At 44.8% G+C, this 25826-nt stretch overlaps 1 protein-coding gene across 2 annotated transcripts; it reads left to right on the plus strand.

Annotated features, from left to right (window-relative positions):
* Positions 1 to 6871: 6871 nt before the first annotated feature.
* hnf1ba (HNF1 homeobox Ba) lies at positions 6872 to 24903 on the plus strand (the record flags this gene model as incomplete). Of its 2 annotated transcripts, none has more annotated exons than XM_080506963.1 (10): positions 6872 to 7257; positions 8891 to 9090; positions 9362 to 9626; positions 9912 to 10186; positions 16991 to 17115; positions 17859 to 17985; positions 18084 to 18266; positions 19301 to 19407; positions 20280 to 20324; positions 24883 to 24903. In XM_080506963.1, 10 exons carry the CDS (start codon positions 6872 to 6874, stop codon positions 24901 to 24903), a joined length of 1734 nt encoding a protein of 577 aa, XP_080363089.1. The 2 variants fall into 2 exon arrangements, with proteins under 2 accessions (XP_080363089.1, XP_080363090.1); XM_080506964.1 differs by having other exon boundaries at positions 9912 to 10135.
* Between the last annotated feature and the right edge of the window lie 923 nt (positions 24904 to 25826).

The raw sequence follows: 25826 nt of genomic DNA on the forward strand, positions 1-25826 counted from the left end.
TGTATTTGCAGTTACTTCTTCTACTTCTACATCTTCTACTACTACTACTTCTACTTTGTCTTCTTCTACCGCTACTACTTCAACTTCTTCTTCTACCTCTACTACTTCTATTTCTTCTTCTACCTCTACTACTTCTATTTCTTCTTCTACCTCTACTACTTCTACTTCTTCTTCTACCTCTACTACTTCTTCTTATTCTACATCTACTACTTCAACTTCTTCTTCTACCTCTACTACTTCTATTTCTTCTTCTACCTCTACTACTTCTACTTCTTCTTCTACCTCTACTACTTCTTCTTATTCTACATCTACTACTTCTACTTCTTATTCTACCTCTACTATTTCTTCTTATTCTACCTCTACTACTTCTATTTCTTCTTCGACCTCTACTACTTCTATTTCTTCTTCGACCTCTACTACTTCTACTTCTTCTTCTACCTCTACTACTTCTTCTTATTCTACTTCTACTACTTCTACTTCTTCTTATTCTACCTCTACTACTTACACTGCTTCTTCTACCTGTACTACTTCTACTTCTTCTTATTCGACCTCTACTACGTCTACTTCTTCTATTTCAACTTGTGCTACTTCTTCTTTTTCTACTTCTACCTCTACTACTTCTTCCTATTCTACCTCTACTACTTCTTCTTATTCTACCTCTACTACTTCTTCTTCTTCTACCTCTACTACTTCTACTTATTCTACTTCTACTACTTCTACTTCTTCTTATTCTACCTCTACTACTTACACTTCTTCTTCTACCTCTACTACTTGTACTTCTTCTTATTCGACCTCTACTACTTCTACTTCTTCTTCTTCTACTTCTACTACTTCTTCTACTTCTATTTCTTCTACTTCGTCTTATTCTACTTCTATTTCTACTTCTACTTCTACTTCTACTTCTACTTCATCTTCTTCTACTTCTACTTCTACTTCTACTTCTACTTCTACTTCTACTTCTATCTCTACCTCTACCACCAGAATTGACACTCTGGGGGTTCATTTTTAAATGAGCACATTTTTAAACGTGCTCTCTTGCTCTCTAGAAACACTAAAACGGCCACCACTGCCCGGAGGGAGATCAAACCGAAACTCAGTCATTCGTCTCATCAAGACCTAAAAATGATGTGGTGGTGCCCCAACAGGAAGTCCACAATTAATTTGTTTGCCAATTTGAATTTGCTCCACTTATTATTAGTATTACTTTTTTTAATGATGACTTCCTCTCAAACAAAAGCAACATCTCACCCTTTACCATCTGCAAAATATATAGTAAAACTTCTCAATGGGGACCTCAATTATTTTGTTAATTTTAAACAGTAATGAGCATTTTCACCCTTGCAGTTCTAGATTTAAAAAAGTAATAAAAATGCATTTTTACCAAGGAATTCCTGTCACATTTGTCATTTAAATTTGAACGGTGTGAAGAGAAATGAACAAAGAACAAACACAGCACATGATTAAACTGTTATCGTCGGTGTGTGCTCGCTGCTGGTACTGACTGAACAGTATCTAAAAAAAAAAAACTGAAGTGGGAACCTTTGTTTGAACAATTTGCATAAATGTTTGTTGTCTTTACTGATCATTAAAACTGCCGTTCTTCCAGGTCGCACACGTCTCACTGGAGCCACTGTGAAGTTTCATTGATAGATTTGACAAAACTTGCAAATGAATTAATAATAACATTGATTTAATTATCATATGAATATAATGATAAATTGACTCTACAGTCTAATGGGGTGGGGGGTAATCTCAATCTTTTAAACAAATATGAATTAAATTCATCTTTTGTTGATTATAGCGATGCAAGAAACTTGTAATTTAAAAAGAACAATAACCTTTAAAGAACAACCAAATGAAAAAGAAAAAGCGGCAGTGTGAAATTTCTGAAGACCCAGAAGTTCTGCTCTTTGGCACATTTGCAGGACGTTTTCTTCAAATCAGTGATGAATCAGAGTTAAAGAGTGACAGCAATGTTTTCCTATGTGGCCTGTTGGACATCAGGATGAATAAGCACACTTGTGACAAAAAAAAAAAAAAGAACGTACTTGTGTGTTTAATGTTTTGAATGCAGTATCGGCTGCACTACGGGGTAGTTGTCAGTACTCTACTCCATCGCTCCAGTTCAAGTCAGAGCTTTGAAGCCTCCCTGTGAGGAGTCTGCATGTTGTCCACTGGCTGAGATGTCCTCTCACGGTTTCTACGTGTCTCTATGGGGACGTCCGAAATGTGCCTCCTGTCTCCTCGTCTGTCGACTTTCACTGAACCCCGGAATTGTTTAGAGTGGCGGCCATGATGACGACTGTCTGAATTCTCACTAAGCAAAGAAAAGGAGGCTCGTTGCTTCCTTTAGAGCCTCCTTTAGCCTAGGAAACACTGATGCTTCCTTTAGAGCCTCCTTTAGCCTAGGAAACACTGATGCTTCCTTTAGAGCCTCCTTTAGCCTAGGAAACACTGATGCTTCCTTTAGAGCCTCCTTTAGCCTAGGAAACACTGATGCTTCCTTTAGAGCCTCCTTTAGCCTAGGAAACACTGATGCTTCCTTTAGAGCCTCCTTTAGCCCAGGAAACACTGATGCTTCCTTTAGAGCCTCCTTTAGCCCAGGAAACACTGATGCTTCCTTTAGAGCCTCCTTTAGCCTAGGAAACACTGATGCTTCCTTTAGCACCTCCTTTAGCCTAGGAAACACTGATGCTTCCTTTAGAGCCTCCTTTAGCCCAGGAAACACTGATGCTTCCTTTAGAGCCTCCTTTAGCCTAGGAAACACTGATGCTTCCTTTAGCACCTCCTTTAGCCTAGGAAACACTGATGCTTCCTTTAGAGCCTCCTTTAGCCTAGGAAACACTGATGCTTCCTTTAGAGCCTCCTTTAGCCTAGGAAACACTGATGCTTCCTTTAGAGCCTCCTTTAGCCTAGGAAACACTGATGCTTCCTTTAGCACCTCCTTTAGCCTAGGAAACACTGATGCTTCCTTTAGAGCCTCCTTTAGCCCAGGAAACACTGATGCTTCCTTTAGAGCCTCCTTTAGCCTAGGAAACACTGATACTTCCTTTACCAAAGGAGACCAGCTCATGCTGCCCCACAATCCCTTGCGGCGACAACATTTTAGGTTTAGGAAACCTCCTAACACCGTTCCTTAACCCCTTTAGGAAACCTCCTAACACCTTTCCTAACTCCTTTAGGAAGCCTCCTAACACCTTTCCTAACCCCTTTAGGAAGCCTCTTAACACCTTTTTCTAACTCTTTTAGGAAGCCTCTTAACACCTTTTTCTAACTCCTTTAGGAAGCCTCCTAACACCTTTCACTAACTCCTTTAGGAAGCCTCCTAACACCTTTCACTAACTCCTTTAGGAAGCCTCCTAACACCTTTCACTAACCCCTTTAGGAAGCCTCCTAACACCTTTCACTAACTCCTTTAGGAAGCCTCCTAACGCCTTTCACTAACTCCTTTAGGAAGCCTCCTAACACCTTTCCTTAACCCCACGAAGTCACCCGGGGGTTGGAGGTAAAATGGACAGACAAGGAGAAAGGAGAGACATCTTGGACGTCTCCTGTGTCTCTGTCCTGTGATGGACTCTCAATCCGTTCACTGTGATTTCTGCCATTATTTTCTCTCGCCATCAGCCGCCATTTATCGTGCAGACGACCTGCAGCAGGGCTTCATAAACCACCATCACTTTAGTCCTTTAAAAAAAGCAAAAGCCTGGACTTGCTGCGGTACGAAACCCCCCGGTCTCCGTCTCTTGAAGTGGTGCGACTTGCGGCAGGTGTCGTCTTTGGAAACCTGGTTGCTCAACCGGCGTGTCACCGGCTCAGCGTGGAGCCGTGATGTTCCTCGCCACGCTCCAGTGCACGGGCCGCTTTCACAACACGCGCGACGACCTGTCTACTGAATACACTGTTTCACAGCTTGTTATTATTTGTTGTTAATGGTTCACCGATTTGAGATGGAGACGTGTGAAAGTGCCAGAGAGATGTACGTCAAAGTTTACCGAGCTGTGTGTGTGTGTGTGTGTGTGTGTGTGTGTGTGTGTGTGTGTGTGTGTGTGTGTGTGTGTGTGTGTGTGTGTGTGTGTGTGTGTGTGTGTGTGTGTGTGTGTGTGTGTGTGTGTGTGTGTGTGTGTGTGTGTGTGTGTGTGTGTGTGTGTGTGTGTGTGAGAGAGAGATGTTTCTTTCACAATATGTGGCCTGATTCATTTCTGTCGTCTGATTTTTAGTTTTTTTTTTTTTCTTGTTTTTAAAAGATTAAATTCCCTTAAAAATACTTTTCACTCATTCGGGCAGCAGCCATTGTTGAATGACTCCGTTCAGAGAGGTGTTTAGGGAAGAACAATACAATTGTCTTTCAGATCTGTGAAAGTGAGACGGAACAATTCACTACAGGAATTGCACAAAGTCAAACAAAATATTGTTGAATTGAATTAAAAGCAAACCAAATGCAGCAGCAGACAAATATGAACAGTTTTGACTGGTAACCATGCGTGTGACTTTACTCTGCTGCAACTGTGTGAAAGAGTTTGCTGTCAGATGACAGATAACTATTTTATTCTAGTTTTTTTTTTTTTTTTTTTTTTAAACCTGTTTCTTTGGCTCCTTAAAACCAACACAAGAGTCATTAACTTCGTATATGACAGAGCGGCAGACAGTCTGTAATTTATCTCTTTCCGCCGGGTTATTAGCTTCACACACTTTTCACGGCGTCGGGCGCTTTGGCCGAGGTGTTCGCCCCGGGGGAACCGTCATACGACGGTGGAAGCGGCAGATAAGACAACCGGATCAATCTGCAAGAAAAACGACACCTGAAGCAGAAGTAAAAGAGGTTTTTTTTTTTTTTTTTAAGGGAGAGAGAAACTGTGAGGTCTCCCCGGTACAAAACATCCATTAATAAAAGCTTCGCCACAATAAAACCATTAACATTCCTGCAGAGGCATTAGAGGCGGTCCCTGGACCCCCACCCCAATATTGACATCATCACTGTGTGATAAATATTCCACTAAAGAACGTCTCTCTGGGACTGTAGTGCCCGTGTTAATACATTTAGGGCAATACTATTACTAATGATCAACCACGTTGATACTACACTGAAAGATTATGTCTGTGCAATTATTGGCCAAGTATCTTGTCGTAAACGATCATATTCCCAGAGCTACTGCACGACTGACACTGATTTCATATCGTCAGATAAACATTTAATAAACTGGTGTCACTTTTTTCTCACGATCATGTCAGGCCGAGATCGGATTCTTTATGCTCTTAATGCATGTTTCTTTGTGCTGAAAATCTGCTTTTTTTGCTGCTGCAACTCCGGGTTCGGGTGAGAAAACGGCTCCGAGTCTCGCCACATATCACTAAACCTGCAAAGATTAATTGTTTATGTCTCTGTTTAATAGTTAAGCTGAAATGCAGGATGGTTTTCCATGGTTGTGTTTAGTGTGAAGTGAGCTGGTGAAGTTCAGTCATTTTGTTTTTATCCCACAAAAAAATTTAGACAAATCAAAACAGGCAACAAGTTTAAACTCTTTTTTTTTTTTTTCAGGACATCGAGGGGAAAAACTGCTGTATTCGTGTTTTAACTGTGTAGTTTTAGACGCTTTGACAAACCGGCCTCAACTTTCAGATAAACAAGTCATGACTGTGAAACACATGGAAATAAACACACATGAAGGTAAAACCTCAACTAAATCTGAGTTCATAGGACTTTTTCACCTTTCTGCTTCATTTTTTACTTTAATATGTTTGTTCTCGGCGTGAAGATGAGATTATGATGATGCTATTTTGTACAAGAAGTTTTCAGCAGATTCCAAAATTAGATTCATCCTCCTTCACTGTGCAGCTGCAACATATATTGAATTTAATGCAAACGCCAGCTTTTTGTTTTGTCATCCCGTTTCACTGCTACGTTTTCGGCATACTCTCAGCTGTTGTCAAATCGAACCTTTCATTTCCAGTTGGTGTACTTGTATTTTCTTTAATATCCAATGGATTTCTGTAAAGTTTTGTAATCTGGTGATCTTGAGCAACTGCAAGAGCTTCGATGAATTGAGTCCCAAGTTCTCAGAGCATGTTAATGTTGATCTCAACATACTTATGTTGTCATTAGATAAAAGGTTCATCAGGCTGATGTTATAAAAGATGATTTACGTAATTTTTCCCCTCAGTAAAATATGAAGATGGACACAGTTTTTAAGTCGCTGTGCAGTACTATCACAGCTCCATTGCTATTATCTTTATGAAAGGAAGCACACAGGGGGAATGATCACCCCTTTAACACCTGCAACAGCTGTAAATTAGTCATCCAAAGTTTAAATGAACTTTAAATCTATATTTCACCCCCCCCAAGAACCCCCTGTGTGAGGCCCAGGTCTGGCCTTGTACCGGAGCATTTATGGAATAAAACCACTGATCCTGCGATGTGAATATGCCCAGCTCGCCTTTCTTAAAAGTCTTTATGGCATATGCACCAGGGTCCAAAGTCCAGCCAGGTTTTGCAGATAAGCGGAGCCAATAAAAGCTGCGGTGCAGCAGTGTAAACAGGTCTACCTCGGTCTGTTGGATTTACATAAGGCCCCATCAGCCGGCCCACTCATTACCATGTTTTATATCCCCTTGCGCTCAGAAAGCATCATGGCAAAGTAGCTACATCCTCCTCCCCTCCAACAGGGAAGTGAAGCAGCTTCTCGGAGCAGGTGTCAGCAGCTCTCCGCACAGCGGTGCGCCACTGAGGAGCAAACCAGCAACTTTTCATCTCACCTTTTCCACTTTTTTTTTAGTTTTTTTTGTTTTTCCCCTTCTCCTCCTCCTCCTCCTCCTCCTCGTCTGTCCCCCCCTCTGCTCCAGCGGGCACCCAGCAGGCCTCTATGTTGTGTTTTTAATGTTCTCTAAAATGGCATCCAAGCTGACATCCCTGCAGCAGGAGCTCCTCAGCGCCCTGCTGGACTCAGGAGTCACCAAAGACGTCCTGATCCAGGCCCTGGACGACATGGACCCCGGCCCGACGGGCTTCGGAGTAAAGCTGGAGAGCCTGCCGCTGTCGCCCGCCGCGGCGCACTGCGGGAAGATGAGCGGCGGGCCGCCGGACGCCGACGCCAAGCCCGTCTTCCACACGCTCACCAACGGCCACAGCAAGGGCAAGCTGTCCGGGGACGAGGGTTCCGAGGACGGGGACGACTACGACACGCCGCCGATCCTGAAGGAGCTTCAGTCGCTGAACACGGAGGAGGCCGCGGAGCAGAGGGCGGAGGTGGAGCGCATGCTGGCGTGAGTTCTCTCAACATTTACCGGGGGAAATAAACTAAAAAAAAAAAACAACTTGTAGAAAATGTTTACAAATCTTATATATTTCGCTCTGCCTTTTCCTAATATTTTCTTTATTATAATTTGTTTCTGAGGGTTTTAAATTGGACAATTTTGAGGGTTTCGGTTAAGTTCCGAATTACGCCGAAATTGCGTAAAACACGCGTCTTTCTCCTGTTTACAGTTTTTAAAATAACCCGCCACAAGCTCCGTTTTCACATTTTGGTTACTAATTATCTACATAGATTATTATTTCTTTACCTTTGCAAAACATCAGCTGAACTTAGATCTATTTATTATTATTAACTGTACTCTCCACCTCTCCGCGATAAAAAGACGGCGACGCGCGGAGCTGCGGAAAGAAACCGGAAAACTTCGGCCTGGCAAGTTAGAAAATGTATTTATTTATTTATTATTGTTATACATTTTTATGATCGTTATTATTATTATTATTATTGTTATTGTTATTATTATTATTCAAATTATACTTAGGGATTTCTCCTCCTCGACGTAAATCTGTGGTTACAATAATATTTTAGGCTCCTCTATCATCCCGGAGGATTTTAAAACTTACCCACGTGTACCGAATTTATTATTAATTTTATTCTATAAATCATCAACTGAAAGATACACAGTGGCGTGTGATTAGAGTGAATGGCGATCTGGTTATTCATTGTCAAAAGTTATAAACTAACATCTCCCACTTAACCCGCAGACTGAGATGTAGGCCTCCACATTCTCCAAAACAAACAGACGCGTGTAGATTTGCTATAATTGCTGATGTGCGTGTGTCTGCTGCTCCCTGATTGCCGGGTAAGACTTCGTTTTAACTATTTCTGATCGTGTGTTTGCCACTAAAACCTTCTCTCGGGCAATTGCAATTAAAATCAGGACACATTAGATAATGCTGCTCGCATTTGAAAACGTTCTTTTTGTGGTTAATTATTTTATGCACTTATTTCAGAGCCCAAATACAACTTTTCTTTAACTGTTATAATTTAATTAGATTATAAAAAAATATATATATACATTATAATAAACTTCTGTTTTTAAATTTAATGTAAACTGATGCCATTTTATTTAAATTTTTTTACAAAATACTCTGTTGTGCCAGCAATAGGTTTTGTGTGTGCCTATTTAAACATTTTTCACATTTTTAATTATTTGCTTTTTTCACTTTTTTCACATTTACAATGTGACCCGGCTCGTTCCAGGCTGAAGCAAAGAGTCTCGGTGACTAACGCTCTGTCAAAGTTGCTCAACTGGCCCGAATCCACTTGAACTAACCTTTAAAAATATTTACAGCCTATTGAATCGCCTGCATTGCTGAACTGGCCGTCTGTGAGGCCACCTGTTATCATTTTAAACCCTTTAAAGTCCAGGCCGTGGTGTAAAACAGGGGAACAAAATGTATAATTCAGGATTTATAGATTTTTTTGGTTCCAACATCTTTTCACCTATATTCTGATTTCACCGCACTTGAACACTTTGACATCACCTGGTTCTGTAACTCTCCTTAGCTAACGGGGATTTTTCTCTTCAGCTACATTCCTGCGAGTAGTTCAGTGTCGAAATGAGCCGTGTTTTGTCCTCCCAGAGAGGATCCATGGCGTGCTGCCCGCATGATCAAAGGTTACATGCAGCAACACAACATCCCCCAGAGGGAGGTGGTGGACATCACGGGCCTGAACCAGTCTCACCTCTCCCAGCACCTCAACAAAGGCACGCCCATGAAAACGCAGAAGCGAGCGGCGCTCTACACCTGGTATGTCAGGAAACAGCGGGAAATTCTGCGACGTAAGTTAATATTTGTGTTTCTCACAGTTCGGCTGCCCCCCCCCCCCCCCCCCCCCCCCCCCCCCCACCCCAGGCCTGTAGCATGTAGCTGCTAGCCGCTAGCCGTGTGAACATTTGTTTCAGCCCCGTTGAGTTATTGTTTATAGGACTGGGTGACATATAAACGCATGTGCCCTGCTGCAGTCGGTTATAACGAGTTCACATTTTAAAGCAGGTTTCTCATTTTGAGAGAGATCTTCTTGTGAATGATTTCCTCCCGTTCCCCTTGCAGAGTTCAACCAGGCGGCACACGGCCCCGTCGGCAGCATGGCGGACAAAGCCAACCAGGACCCGGCCTTCTTCTTCCCCGAGTACAACCCGTCTGGCCAGATGGGTCAGTCCGGCGACGAGATCGGTGGCGAGCCCACCTACAAGAAAATGAGACGCAACCGTTTCAAGTGGGGGCCGGCGTCCCAGCAAATCCTGTACCAGGCCTACGAACGGCAGAAGAATCCCAGCAAGGAGGAGCGTGAAGCCCTGGTGGAGGAGTGCAACAGGTGGAGCAACAGGGCTTTATCATCACCATCTTCATCATTGTCATCGTCGTCTCTGCCGTCGTGGCACACGGACTGCATGGTCTTTGTTTAGATTTGAAATCAAATAAGTTAAACTGACAGGCAAAGACGGCAGTGTTGTTGTCTGTCTGAACTTTAGCACCCCCGCCCCCCCCAAAAAACAAAAACATGAAAGGAGGCAAATGAAGAAATGTTGGACATTATTAGAAAATGAAAACAAACAGCAGGCGGGCATTAACCAGCGGCGTTCTGTGTGGTTACCCTCAGGGCCGAGTGTCTCCAGAGGGGCGTCTCGCCCTCCAAGGCTCAGGGTCTGGGTTCCAACCTGGTCACCGAGGTGCGAGTCTACAACTGGTTCGCCAACCGGCGCAAGGAGGAGGCGTTCAGGCAGAAGCTGGCCATGGACGCCATCACGGTGCCGGGCCACGGCATGAACCCGCTGATGTCGCACGGCTCGCCGCATCATCCCCAGGGCAGCGTTTCTCCTCCCAGTAAGACCGACTCTGTTGCTCTGAAGATGTCCAACCGCTTAATGTCTCTGGGTGTCCGGCGGCCTGCGGCGCCATTCTTCACCCCGCTAGCTGTGGTTCGTCGTCCCGACGCTTCGTCCTCCTCCTGGAGCTTTAAGCTTGTTCTTCACGTTTCTTGGTCTGATCCTCATTCGCTGTCACATCCAGTGTTTACCAGTAGATTTTTGTATTTACCGTCATTACAACTAAACTCAAAAGCAAAAGCAATTTAATATTGTGATGATTATGGCGTATTGTTAAAGACTGATTCTTCAAATATTTCGTGATATATTTTATCAGTTATAAGTTCAGTTTGAAAAACTTTTCAGGTTTTAGGACTTTTCCCACTGCATAAATATGTATGAAGGCACCACTTGGTCATATTGTTCCTTTGTCCTCTAATTGGCAGAAGATTAAAATTGTATGTAAAGATTATATTATTAAGAACAACAATTATCGATTTTGTGCCATTTTGGTCAGATTTTAAAGCAACATTACTGTATATGAAAGGAACAGAATAATAGAAGCACATGGAAGAAAGGAAACAGAACTTTTAAAGGACAAAAACAAAAGCAGAAATATCCACCGCGTGTAAATCGTAAATTTGATTTGATTTTCTTTGGCACGAGACGACACTTGGAAAAGACAGGAGGTGCGATGTGACGCGATCAGGACGAGCACCAGTGATCAATGAGCGCTCGTGAGTGAGCTGAGCAAATGCCATTGTTATTCTGATCTCTGAAAACACACTGAGAACAATCCGCATTGTACCTGCAATCTCCACTCCAAAGTCAGCACGGAGAGGCATGACACAAAGGGCAGCCATCCCATGACAGGCCAGGGTCAGACCAGGGTCAGGGAGGAGGGGGGAGGGGGGGGGGGGGGTGGGGGGGGTACGACAGCATCACCGCGACACGCTGTCAATCTCCACATTTCCTCCTCCCATGCAGCAGGTTGCTAATGACGGAGAGTCGCCAAAACAAGGAGAGCCGTGCGCCGCCGCTCTGACCATTTCACCCTGACCTCATGTTTACCTTCAGACTAATTAGTGTTGACTCAGCCTACCAGGTGTATACAACATAAAAAGTGAGCTGATAGGCCTCACGGAGCATTACCCCCCCCCCCCCCCCCCCCCCCCCCCGTGCCATCACTCACCCTCCATAAAAACAGGCGCTTTGCGTCTCGCCCGGCGCCCATTGTCGCCGGCTGTGAAGGGCGAACGAGCTGCTGGCCTTGGCTCGCTCTCTCAGCTCCGGATCGACCGGCACCACTTGTGGATCGTCTCTTGTTGTTGTTGTTGTTGTTGTTGTTGCTGCCGATTGGACCACCTGAGCGTGCGTTGCCAAGACGAGGCCGTACGGCTCAGTTGGATTCGAGGATCGTGGTGGCCGAGGGGGGGGAGGTCTGTGGAGGGTGGAGGGGAAAAAAAACCCCCCCAAAAACCAAAAAAAACCTCATCTGGCTGCTTACAAGTGTCCTGCTGGCATCCTGCCGGCAGCATCAGCTGTTTTTCAGTGTCGGCCGCTGACCTGACAATAATATAGCAGCGGGGCGCCTCATTGCGTTGCCGGGGCACGGCCTGTATTATGCATGCTTAATGGACAATTAAAGTCCTTTGCTGCTACGTCTCCCAGGCCTTTGATACGGGGCTCCTACTCTCTGTACCCTGCTCCGGCGGGAGGTCCCATTGTCCCCGGTGTATTAGAAGACTGTAACCGAGGTTCATTTATCTCTGCTGGGCCTGAAGGAGGACTGTTTTAACCCCCCCCCCCCCTCTCCCCCCCCCTCACCTTTATGAGCATCAGTATAGTTGCTGAGGCTGGGTGCAGACTTGGAGCAGCAGGAGCTGTCCACTGGGGTATTGGCCCTTTTCTGGCCAGACAGGACTGATGACCCCCTTCTTCTCCTATAGAGAGAGCTGGTAGCCCCCCCCCCCCCCCCCCCCTCCTTCCCTCCCACCTCCTCCTTAAAACCGCCGCCACACCTTCAGTCATACGAGCGAGGTCACCGCCGGGTCATTTCAAAGAAACTCCTCTGAATCGGGGAGTTTTTATTGATTCTGCTGCGGTTCGTTGATCAGTCGGTCACAACTGGATAGACAGTCAAACAGTGTGACGTGTAGTTTTGGTGGCGACCTTTTTTTTTTTTTTTTTTTACTTTAGGAAGCGAAACTGGTCTCAAAGGTTGACTGCGCGTTTCGTCAGCAAGCACCTGTGTTTTCCTGCGCAGTGTTTACCTACGGTTCATCTGTTGGGTCACAATTCAGCTCATACATTTGGTGAAATTCTACTTCAAATCTACACAGAAGTTTTTTTTTTTTTTCTGTCATCAATTAATCTTTTGTAGTATTTTTTTTTTGCCTTAGAAATTTTTGACACATGTACACAATAAGATATATTATTCGCATATAGTTTTATTTGGAATGAAAGTGAAACAGCATTCAAATATTTCCAATTAGAACAATTAAAGTTTAAAAAACACCTTACTTTGTCTCTGTTTTAGGTTAATTCTTGCGTAAAATACAAATGATTATCATGTCAAGTAGGCTACAAAACTTTAATTAAACCTTTCTGAGTTATTCTGTTTTAAAAAACTTACAATAACATAAAATACAATTACTATAACAGTAATAGTTTGATATTTCCTGTCTTTGCAATCATAATAATACATACATACAGTGCATACTGTACATACATACATATTTATACATATATATGTATGATGATGTATAAATAAATAACTTTAGTCCTGGGAGGACACATATTTAAATCATTCAGGTTTGAATTTGAAAATAGCATTTGCTTTTCTGTTATTTTCAATGTGACGTGTGGAAGTTTATGATATTGAAGTATCTTATTCAACCAGAAGTAAAATAGTCAAGTTAACATTAAGATCAACAGTCATAATAAACCTTCAAACTTAGCAGGTATTATGATAATATTTAATAAAAACAGCTTTTCTATTAGTTTTTTTCCCTCTTTGCTTTACCTCAAAGAAGCTATAAGATCGACTGATCTATTGTGGTTTCCACAGGCAGGATGTAGAAACACAGTCAGTCTTCAAATATGAATATTGAATATTGAATATATATAAAGTCTCTGTTCTGAGTTTTGATTTCATATCATTGTGCAACTCCGTAGTTTCATTTAGTCACTTTAAAAAAAAAAAAAAAAATGTCTCCAGAAAACAGCTGAAGGGTTTTTACTTCCATAAATCAGTCTTTGGGGAAAAAAACCCCCAGAAAACATGAAATTCCAAATTAAAACTTCTTCCTTCAGTCACTGTCATTTCAGATAAGTTTGGCTCAGGGTATGCGTGCGCACACACACACACACACACACACACACACACACACACACACACACTCACATCAGCAGCAATCTTGTCACGTAAATGTGATATATGATTGTCATTTGCACATACCTCAAGACTCCTCAACATGACACACACGTGGCAAAGCAAGTGTTTCTCCTTGCGTGTGTGAATGGGACTCAAGTATTTATTTATATTTTAGCGTGAATATGATTTTGGATGCAGAGCTGTGTGTTGCTTGTTGTGTCTTTGAGGCGACGCTGCCTGGTGGGAGAGCGCCCCCGGGGGGGGGGGGGGGGCATTGTTGCGTTTCAGATGAGCTCGGCTTTTTGCAGCCAAGCCGCTTCGTCACCGAACCCGCCGAGTCGGGACTTCTTCTCTGGCTCGGTCGCATCTTCTTCCTGTCGCCCCAGGCAGGTTTTTTTTTCTTCCCAGAAAGCATCCCAAGATGGCCGATTGCTGCACTTTCCTCCTCTCTCTCCGGCCCGGACGCCACAAAGAGGACAGTGGATACGTCCTGCAGAGACCCAGGAGGTCTGTCATATGCAGTGCCGCGACAATGAGCACTGCCTGGGGATGGGGAGGCAGGCTTTGATATTACATGGGTCACACAGGGAGCTAGAGCCCTTTAAACCTGCTGAGGAGCCCGACTGGGCTGGAGGCCCCCCGCTGGCAGAGTTACGGCTGAAGCTGAAGACACAAAACCGGCCTGAATAGCATCTTTTTCTCCTCGTGACACTTAAAGAGGTTGCCCAGCTCCGAGATAACTGACTTTTTATGAGTCCTCCTCCATTGTGTGGCAATGGGGGTCATGAGTCCAATGGAGTGCTTTATTGTTCCGCGGCAGTGTTTACAAGGCATGGCGGGGTGTTGTGGGGTTGAGTATGGCGCAGGAGACAATATGAAGCCTGTTGGCTGTACAAAATGGAGGACAGGTACTTCAGAGGATAAAATATGAGACTGGGGCTTTTTTTGTGATTATTTATATTCAAAGTAAATCACTCTATATTGTCAGGTGTGTGCTGTTTTGAAATCAGTGTCCGTTTTCTTACTGCTGTCAAATATTGACAGAATAACATCATAATAACCTCTGATGCTGTCGGCCTGTATCTCATATGTTTATGATAATTAAAAAACAAAACACTAACAGAGACAAACAAATAAATTATTCTGACTTATAATGTTTTCGACAAATTTAAATGTTGTGTGATCTAATAAGATGTGAGCAAAATGTCTCATGGTGAGGTTAGTTCAATGTTTAAAAAAAAAAAAAGAATAGAAACTTCTGCTGACTTTTTAAAATAATCATCAGCTCAAGGAAGAGTGAAGCTGGGGTCAAATTACAAGAATTGAAAAGTGGATTTAGGAATTTTTTTTTCAGCCTAATATTTTATTTATTTATGTTGAACTGTGAATCACGAAGAAATCCCCTTTATGAAGTAGTGTCACTGTTGTAGGGCTGCTTGATTAATCGAATTATAATCGCAATCACGATTTTAGCTCCAGACGATCTCAACAGTCATCTAATCGAGGAAAAACGATCATGTGGTGTTTTCGTTGTGAGACACGCATTTGGCTGCAGGACCTCCACTCTCAGGCATTTCTGGTGGAGCCGGTCAGACAGGAAATGGCGACACATTTAACCCGAACGCACAGACGCTAGCTACTTAGCTGTAAGTTACGACTTTTAAATTTCCCGAAAAAGTTCTGAATGTATGGTTTCCTTCGTGTGCTCGCCGTTGATACACATATATTGATGATGATGATAACGGCGTGTTTCACCAGTGGTTTAGGTTCCGTGACATTTTAAAGCTAAGTCATGCTAACGGCGGCTACTAGCATTACTTAGCTTTCAGTAGTTCGGTTCCGGGTCATTTTAAAGCTAAGTCATGCTAATGGCGGCTACTAGCATTACTTAGCTTTCAGTACTTCGCCTCGCTGCCTCACAGGACGGCCAAATTATCAACATATAATGTAAAGCAACATGATTAATTGCTGTAGTTTATATTAGTATCTAAAGTTATTTATTTATTGTTTTAAAAAGATTGAGTGCAGTACAACAGTTTATTTTTTACTAAGACAGATGTTTATATATTCAACAGGAGAGTTTTTTTTTTTTATAAATGCTGTTCCAAAATCCAAAACATAATCCTGTAAATGATTGGGATTTCAATATATTTTCCAAAATAATCGTGATTCTGAGTTTTTCCATAAGCGAGCAGCCCGACACTGTTATGAATGAACAAATCCGACATGTGAAAGAAACTTTAACTGTGAAGTTGAAGGAACATGAAGACCTCGATGGCCCCCTCGGCTGGTCACCTTCAGTGTCAGTGTCACTCCTTGTTTTGCTGTGGGAGGCGTCAGGGATGGGGGGCTCGCCGAAGAAGGGAGATCTGATGGCAAACAAGAGTCTTGTCTCTTCACTGTCACTGGGTGTTGTGGGGGGGGGGCTTTCTGAGTCCGTGTGAGGCCGAGACCACAGGATAAGAATGTGTTTGACATTGCTTGTAATTGTGTAATGTTTACTCTGTTGGTATCAGAAGGGGCCTGCATCAGCAAACAGGCATTTGATTGTCGGTCGCTGGGAGTCGGAGGGGGAGGGGGGGGGGTGGGTGGGGGGGTGGAAGAATTCCTCCAGGTCTCCGATGAGGAACAACCAGAAGTCTAGACAAGGGATTACATGATGGGTTTAAAACTACATCTTCACAGCTCCATCGTCTCTGTGTGAAACTATGGAGGAACCTCATGCTGGTCGTGGAGCGTGGATCATCGGGGAGGATGTCCGACGACTTAAATACATTAGTCCGTTGTTTTTTTTCCCTCGTTCAATACGGAGATTTTAGTTTTTCTACTCCGGTTCATGTTGATCAAATTGACATTCGACCAACATGAACAGAAATGAAATTTTTATTCCCGTGACACCAGCTTGGATGAAGTAGTACAGAAAGTTAGTATTATTTTATAAAAAAAACCCAACTTATTATTTCAAGTTATGCCAAGCTATGTTGTCTTTTTTTTTTTTTTCTTTCTTTCTGTGTTTGTGGTTTACAAATGCACGAGCGAAAGCAGTTTTGCTCTCCGTTCTCCGTTCTGTTGCCCCGGGTGTTTCCTCCGCCTCCCGCGAGGCTTCTCACCGCCGTAGTTAAGAGGCAACGTCAGTGGCGTTTGTGTTCCTGACGGCGGCGTCTGATGGGAGCGCTGCTGTGGCAAGTGCGTGCGCTGCTCAGTGAACGGCCTTGGCTGAGCCGCGGCGGCGTGATAGCGGCGGTGGACGGGTCAGTGTGTTTGTTTGCTCTTTCGTCCTCCCGCCTGAGTCAAAGAGCAGGTGAGCGTGGTTGGTTGGGAGGTCGGAGCGACGGCAACATTGCTGCTTCACACAGAGTGGACCTCTCCCCCCCCCCCCCCCCCCCCCCCCCCCACCCCCTCCTCCACCCGCTGGTTATCTCGCTGCCCTATATTCCTGTGACGGCGCTATCGCACCATTAAACTGACCTGCTGTGTCTCTCCGGTTCTCATTTTCAGTACGTTACAGCCAAGGCCCCGGTGAGGTCACCTCCTCCTCCGCCATCAGTCACCAGTCGGTGCTGCAGCAGGTGTCTCCCGGGGGTCTGGACCACGGCCACAGTCTGCTGTCGCCTGACAAGATGGTGAGTGAGCGCACCTGGGCCCTTGTGGCCTCAGATTAGATAAGGCCCCGGCCTCCATTTTGGCACCAGCACACACAGCGGGGGTCCCTGGGTCTCCTCTCATGGACTCTCCAACAATTAGCACATTGTGCTGCTGTGTTTGGATGGTGGAGCCGGGGCGGGCAGGGAGGGAGGCCACGGCGGAGCTCGCAGGGAGCCTCCGGCGCACCGCCGCTCAGCCAATAAGCCTGACAAAGAAACATTCAGTTCTTATTGATTAAATGTCTCGAAAGTTGAAGCCGAAGGCGGAGCGCCGCTTGTCCAGCCAAAGAAATGACGCCAACATTTGATTGTCTGATTTTTTTTTTAACACTTCTCCCCCTCTGCCTTAGTCTAATATTTGATCAGTGACCAGGAAAAATCTCTGCCAACGGACCACATTTAAAAAAAAATGGGTCCGTTGGCTAGATGTTGGCACTGACACGTCTGAATGTGGCACACAAATTCCCACGCAGCGACATTTCAATGGGGTTATTTTTCCCTTCACATTTAAGCGTTTATCTTTCCGTCGTGTATGAGCAGAGTTGCGCAAGAGCGCTGTTGTACAAGAGAATCTGGACTGGGTCAACATTATTTACTGGGATTATTTACATTATTAACATCTGTTTCACTTTGAAGAGGAATTTCTGAGACTTTACTCAGGATCTCCTCCAGATATTGAGTGTGCTTGAACTCTGCCACGATTCTGTTTTTCTGCCTTGCAGATTTCAGGCTCAGGCGGAGGACTCCCTCCGGTCAGCACACTCACAAACATCCACAGTTCCCATCACAGCCACCAGCAGACGCAGAACCTCATCATGCCGCTGTCTGGAGTCATGGCCATTGCGCAGAGTGAGTCCGGGCATCCCTCCGGTCCACCCAACATTCCCGTTTTTTGGTTGTTTTTTTTTCCCTCCACTAACTGATGTCCCCGTCCCCCGTATCCCCAGGCTTGAACTCGTCGCAGTCTCAGTCGGTGCCGGTGATCAACAGCGTGGCGGGCAGCCTGGCGGCGCTGCAGCCGGTGCAGTTCTCCCAGCAGCTGCACAGCCCTCACCAGCAGAGCCTGATGCAGCAATCCCCCAGTCACATGAGCCAGCAGCCCTTCATGGCCACCGTCACACACTCACACAGTCAGTACCACCTCCGTCCGCCTCCGTCAGCCGGCTTTTTTCCTTTTTCAATAAGGAAACTAAATTGTAAACTCCAGGGTTCAGATTTGGAGGGGAGTCACAACGTCAATACGCAGACGTGCATGTTCACCACTGACCTCATGTGGAGAAAAAGCGCCTTGTTCTCGTTCATCAATCCATTGATCTGCTCTTGTGAAACCTCGTTTCTCATTTCCTCAACAGCTGCTCCACTGAGAACATTCAGACATCGCCGCCTTCATTAGACCTCATGCACACGTGTGGCATCTTTTATTTTGATCATAAATTAAATTGAACGGTGGATTTTTAATTGTCGCTGATCCGACGGGTTGTTAAACTGACATATATTGATGAGACTGTATGAATTCTGCACTGCGCAGTTGATAGATTTAGTTTTTAATGTCCCCTTTTGTTTACTTTGAGGCTCACCCCCAAGACCTCTTTTATACATTTTGAGCTATTTTAGTGTTTTTTTAGTTAGAGGTTAGTTAGTTAGTTATGTGTTTTTATTTGATTTCATTCTGTTTTTTTTCCATCTCCATTTTATGTGAAGCACTTTGTGTTGCAAATTCTCCTTGTATGAATAAAGTTTGATTTGATTAGCTAGTTAGTTAGTTTGTTAGTAGTAAAAAAAAAACCCAAAAGACCCAGAGGAAGACCAAAGGGTTGTTTCATAAAAGTGCTCTGGAATAAATTTGCTCTATAGATAAAGTTTAATTGAATATAAACAGTATGCAGCAGTTCTCGTGGCTGATAGAAGAAGGGAAAGTCACACCGTTAACGACAATATTCCTCCGCTCCGCCGTAGTGATAAACCTTTCTTCAAACAGCGCGGGGTGGAAGTGAAAGCTCACCAGGAGTTGTTTTTTTTTTTTAAGCCCCCACCTCATCTGTTCTTGGTCTGCAGAAGAAGCTCGTTCTGCTGAGAATGAATTTTACTTGGCGTCCGGCACGTCTCGTGCTTCTCCTCTGGAAGAGCTTGGATTCAGTGGCGGTTGTGTTTTTCTTCTCCTCAGTGTATTCCCACAAGCAAGAGCCCCCGCAGTACTCCCACTCCTCGCGTTTCCCCCCGGCCATGGTGGTCACAGACGGCAACGGCATCGGCTCGCTCGGCTCCAAGACGGTGAGTCCCGCCGCCCCAGCCTCCGTCACCTCCATCTGCTGTCCGGAATACTTCTGTCCCGCTCAATTTCGGGGACGTTTTCTTTTCTTTAATTTAATTTTCTTTTCTTTTTTTTTTTTTGCATGAGTTTATGATGTCATGGCAGGTTTTTTTTTGTTTTGTTTTTTTTCCCAGTAATTTCCTCATTCGATGTCTCGCTCACTTCCCGTTGGTGCAAAACTACGGGGTTATATTTGTGCCAAAATTCTGAGCGAGCGATGGGAAAATTTGAGCGCAAATTTTTTTATTGTGCAAGCACACTAATAGCATTTTGAGAAAATATTTAAATTGCGCTCAAAAATCATTTCTGCGCTCGGATTCTTCCTCTTATGAGGCACTTCCAGAATCCGAAGCAACCAATCAGAATTCAACGCCCGCCCCGGATTTCTGTGATTGGTGGACAACCGTGTCTGTCACATTTGGGCTTTGCAAATTTTGAGCGAGCGCACAGCAGGACTTGAGCGGAGGTGGAGAGATTTGAGCGAGAGAGAGAGAGAGAGAGAGAGAGGTTGAGCGCAGAGGAAGAATCTGAGCGCAGAAATAATTTTTGAGCGCGCGATGTCAAGTTTTTCTTTGCGCAATTTAAATATTTCCTCAAAATGCTCTTGGTGCGCTTGCACAATACATTTTTTTGGGCTCAAATTTTCCCATCGCTCGCTCAGAATTTTGGCACAAATATATTCGCCCCGTACAAAACAGTCACCACGACGGGAAGTGGCGGCACAAACCGAGCTCACACCCGGCAGCAGAAACTCAATCACGTGCGTGCGTGCGTGTGTGTGTGCGCGCATGTAATGATGGTGTGCTGACTTGTTCAATCCCTGTCACATTAGGACTCTGCCGTAAACAAGATGGTGCAGCTTGGGGGTCTCTCTTGGGTAAATACAACTTCATCAGTTCAGCCACTCAGCTTCGATCGGCGGAATCACTTGCAGTTGCACACGAATCTGATGCAGCCGCAGTGCACGCCACTCCACTCCACTCCACTCCACTCCGGGCCTTTTGCTTCCCGCTTCAGGCTTGCTGATTATGTTGTAGCTGCTTTTCACCTGAGTCCAGAGTGCCACAGGAGGGGGATTGCATGGGGCAGGACACTCCTCACAAGTCCCATTTCCTCTTCCAGCAGCCGTCCAATCAATCACAAGTTCCCTGAGCCTGAACGCCTCCCGATTAGCGCTTTGCTCTCTTCGCTTTCCTCCTCTCCGCGCTGAGAGGTGCCTTCTGCCGCCAGGAAATGAGCCTTGTTAATCAAAGCTGTGGAGCCCCGAGTCCCGTTCCTCTGCTCCATGCTACACTGAGGCTGGAGATGAGAGGAGCTGCATGGTGGAGGAGGGGGGTGGGGTGTGGTGGGGGGGGGGGTGAAGTGTTTTTTTTTCTTTTTCTTTTTTTAAGCAATTACGCCTCTTCCTCTTTCCGACTTCTCCCTGCTCTCGGTGACCGCTCTAGCCTGAAATGTCGTCCACGGTGCTTTCACACACTCAGTTTCCCACGCCGAGGCCGGGCGCTCCGGACCGTGAGCCGCTCGCCTTCAGACGCCAATGTTTAGATCGCCGGGTGTCGTCTGGGTACCACGGGAGGGGTGACAGGAACCCCCCCCCCCCCCCCCCCCCCCCCGGTGTCACTCTGTCTAAACACTTCAGAAAACAGTCACACAGTAGTGAAACATGGCAACAACACAAAGTCAAAATACTCTCATTACTACTGAAAGTCCGTCATGGTGTGCTATCGGTGGATTCTAGCGTTGGAACGATGAAATGTTCAGTTAGATTTCCTAATGTGTTTCTCACTGCACTCCCTCCTCTTCCTCCTCTTCCTCCTCCTCCTTCAAATTGACTGTTAATTCTTCACATTCTAATATATAAAATAAGGCCTCTAATTAACTAAGCAAACGAGCATATCCTTTACATTGACTACCGCTAATTAAGATGACCGACAACTAAATAAAAGCTCAAAATATTACAGTTGTAAAAGAAAAATCCCATAAACATCACAAAGAGCAAAAAAAAAAAAAAAGTTTATACTTTACAACAGACGTGCACATCAGTCTTTTATTTTGACAGTCCCCCAGGCAGACCATGCCAGGAGGACACGACACACAAAACCTTCTTCACTGCTGTTTGACAACTTACAACTAATAAACAAAACTACATGAACTAAGCAACAAAAACACAACACAACACAATTAATACCTACACTAATATAACCCCCAATAATTCCATTTAAAACACGACAAACAGAAACTCCCATAATGCATTGCAGCAATCAGCTCCTTTATTGCTACACATGATTAAAGTGGAAGATAAATGTGGGAGATCTGGGATTGTCAGAACCATGAGTGTGAGCGGTGTGGCTTTAATGTCCGGTAGTTGTTGTGGAATTCACTAGAATGTTCCGTCACTCTCAACAAGTCTGCAATGAACCTCCAGGAATGTCGGCGCTTCACAGCGCAGCGGTTTTTCTGTGAAAGATCCAGAAAGCTCCCAGCTTCAGACACCAGTTGAGCCGTGGAGCCTGGACCTGCAGCTCCGGCTGCCATGACCTGCAGCCATTCTTGTTGCGTAATCGCATTGCGTCGCTGCGTCGTTCACGAGCCGCCTGCATTCTACCCCACTCTTTGTAGCGGGACTGCGCAACGCAATTGGCTCTGGGTGCGCTTCGCCTTACCTCCCCTACCACCCTTTGCCTTACCTTATGAACTGCAGTGGGACAGAGGCTCAAGGAGCCACAGTGGAGGGATGAAAGAGCCGCAGGTTGCCGACCCCTGACCCAGATAGTCGAGCCTTAATTACTGAGTCAGTTCTGTTTCACTAAAGCAACATATTGACAGTGGCAGGTGAAACGGCAGCACGAATGGCCTGTTTTAAGTAAAGTATTTAGTAAAGGTCTTTTATTTTTTGCTGGCCAGGTCTTGCAGGTTTTTTTTTTTTTTTTCTTCTTCTTCCTTATCAGGACTTTTATTTCAACGGAGCAGTTTTCTTCTCCAAGACAAGACGAGTGCTCAGTCAAGCTTTATAACGCTGGATGTTTACTGAGAACCGTCCATTATACCTGCGTTCGCTCGCCGTTGTCTCAGGACTCAGGTCTGGGCTGCGGGTCACTTTATCAGGTGAGGCTGTTTGCCGGCCGGGGGGTGGGGGGGTAGAAAGGTCACGCCAGGGTCGGCTGCCTCCGCCCCCTAAAGAGGCAGGAGAAATAATAAGTTCCACAAACAACCTAAACGAAGCGAGCGACTCAATGGGAAGGAGAAGAGGGATGAGGAATGTATTTGGTCAGGTGTGGCGCCTGAAGGCGGCGGCGAGAAATGTTCCACTTATTTACTGGAGTCAAAATAGTAGCGACTTTCATATTTCGCCAGTGAAACACAAAAACAAGTCGTTCCAACGGCATGCCGGAGTGACGGCTTCATATTTTCACTCTGCACTTCCTGAAAGTTTCATCAAGTCAACAAGTTAAACTACAAACACTTTCTTTACACAAAACTGTTGTCAAATCGACATCCAGCGCCTTTGTGTTTTTCATAAACTGTTGTCGTATTAAACCTCTTTAATTTATCATTTTTATCAAGGCTTTATAATGTGGGGTTTTTTTTGTCCAGAAAATTTTTTCAACATGAAACGTATGAAACAATCTGATAAAATTCAAAAAACTTCATTTATGTTTTATTCAAGCGGGGTTTTTAAGTGCTGCACAAGCGAATTAAATCCACCACAGGACAAACACATACAGTCTCACACACACTGGACCACGGTTCGAATCCCAGTTGAGACAGAAAGAGCTTTAAAAAAAAAGCTGTGTGTGTGTGTGTGTGTGTGTGTGTGTGTGTGTGTGTGTGTGTGTGTGTGTGTGTGTGTGTGTGTGTGTGTGTGTGTGTGTGTGTGTGTGTGTGTGTGTGTGTGTGTGTGTGTGTGTGTGTGTGTGTGTGTGTGTGTGTGTGTGTGTGTGTGTGTGTGTGTGTAAAAACATGTATAAAAAACATAAAATGACTGGAGTTTTTAAAACAAAAAAGGCTTAAAAAAATAAATACAAACTGCACAAAAAGGAACCAAATTGTTTAAAACTGCTAAAAATGTTAAAACTCAATAAAAAATGGTGAAGGAGATAAACTAGGTATGAGAAGAGCCACAGATTTAATGTTTACCATCCTGAATCGTCATAAATGCACAAGACAGTCATTGTATTGAACTTCATATGAAACTTTATCAGCCTCGTTTTAAAGGTTAAACTTGTTTTGCGGCTCCACTTAAATTGACTTTATTCTGGTTTAGGATAAATAATCTGGAGACAATGTTTCACCATTTCCACCATATGCAACACCTCCTGCTGGCAGAACCATAGCTCATGATTGGTCAGAGTTTTGTTCTCATCTTGTTCCTGCTGAGACTGAAAAGAGCAGAAAACTGCATTTTACCAAAGTTACACTGCATTATTTATGAACATGTTGGAACCACTTTACTCTTATGTATTCTGTATTTTCTCTGGGAAATGTATGACCGTTACACAATTTTGTTAGAATTATTTCTTAAAAGCTTCTTCCACCATGAACCCTGAAGGGAAGCGATGAGGATCTCCATCAACTAACGTTAGAAATGTGTAGAAATGGATTTCTGTGTGCCACCGCTCCTCAGATAGATCGACTCAGATCGACTCGGATAGATTGACTCAGAGAGATTGACTCTGATAGATCGACTCAGATAGCTCGACTCGGATAGCTCGACTCGGATAGATCGACTCGGATAGATCGACTCGGATAGATCGACTCGGATAGATCGACTCGGATAGATCGACTCGGATAGATCGACTCAGAGAGATTGACTCAGAGAGATTGACTCTGATAGATCGACTCGGATAGATCGACTCGGATAGCTCGACTCGGATAGATCGACTCGGATAGATCGACTCAGAGAGATTGACTCAGATAGCTCGACTCGGATAGATCGACTCAGATCGACTCGGATAGATCGGCTCAGATAGAATGACTCAGATAGCTCGACTCGGATAGATCGACTCAGATAGATCAACTCAGATCGACTCGGATAGATTGAGTCAGAGAGATTGACTGATAGATCGACTCAGATAGATTGACTCGGATAGATTGACTCAGATAGATCGACTCAGATAGATCGGCTCAGATAGATCGACTCAGATAGATCGACTCGGATAGATCGACTCAGATAGATCGGCTCAGATAGCTCGAATTGGATAGCTCGACTCGGATAGCTCGACTCAGATAGCTGAACTCAGATAGATCAGCTCAGATAGATCGGCTCAGATAGAGCGACTCAGATAGATCGACTCAGATAGATCGACTCAGATAGATCGACTCGGATAGATCGACTCGGATAGATCGACTCAGATAGATCGACTCTGCTGCTTCGCAGGTCGTCTGAGTGGTTTTCTGTAACTTTGCCTGACCCCTGTTCTCTCCCTCCTTCACAGTGTCCCCTCCAGGCCTGGTGAGAGCGTCCACCTGACTTCCTCGGCGCCTGGCAACCACCGCACATTTTTCCACCCTCTCCCGCGGTAACCATGACAACTGCAAATAACCCCAGCGACGGCGTGTTCTGGATGATGAGTCAGTAAACAAACACGGAGGAGTGACGGCGGTGGGGAAGGCAGGTGGAAATGAGAAAGGGACAGAGTGGGGGGGGGGGACAACCTCACTGCACCTGAGAGTGAGGAGAGTGGAAGCTCATCCCCCCACCCCCCCACCCCCCCACCCCCAGTCTGCTGCACGACACAAATGATCAATAAGGATGTCTGATTTTTAACACAATCTTTTAAAACAGTATTCTTTGGGGTTTTTTGGGTTTTTTTTTTTTTTTACATGTGTTGGCCGTCTGTGAAAACTCTGCTGAAATGCTGAAACTCTGTGGACCTGAACGGAAAAAAAACGCTCCACCGACACTGTGATTTAGGGCGACATTTCTAAAGACGCACTAAGAGTGATCTGCCTCTGCCTCATGATACTTGGGAGAACCACCTCACACCATGTGACAATCACCACCACCTCCCCCCCCACCACCCCCCCCCCCCCCCCCCAAAAAAAAACAACTACAATTTGAGCTTTAAAAGAGTCTTCCATGTTTATTCTCTCACTCTCAGTTTACTGTATGAGCAGTAGCGTCTCCAGTGTGTATACTGCGATTGAAGAAAAAAAAAAAAAAAGAAAGTCTTTGACAATCCTGAGGAGACGCTGCACTGACGCTGTCTGGAGCCGGACCCTGCACACGGAACTTAAAACACAATATGTGCTACCAAGCTTCCTGCAGAGCAACGCCAGACCAACATGCCAAAGGACGAGAGGTGTGTGTGTGTGTGTGTGTGTGCGTGTGTGTGTGCGTGTGTGTGTGTGTGTGTCGCACGCTTTGCCGCACACGCAG

Source organism: Blennius ocellaris, assembly GCF_963422515.1.
Source record: "Blennius ocellaris genome assembly, chromosome: 2".
Taxonomy (NCBI): domain Eukaryota; kingdom Metazoa; phylum Chordata; class Actinopteri; order Blenniiformes; family Blenniidae; genus Blennius; species Blennius ocellaris.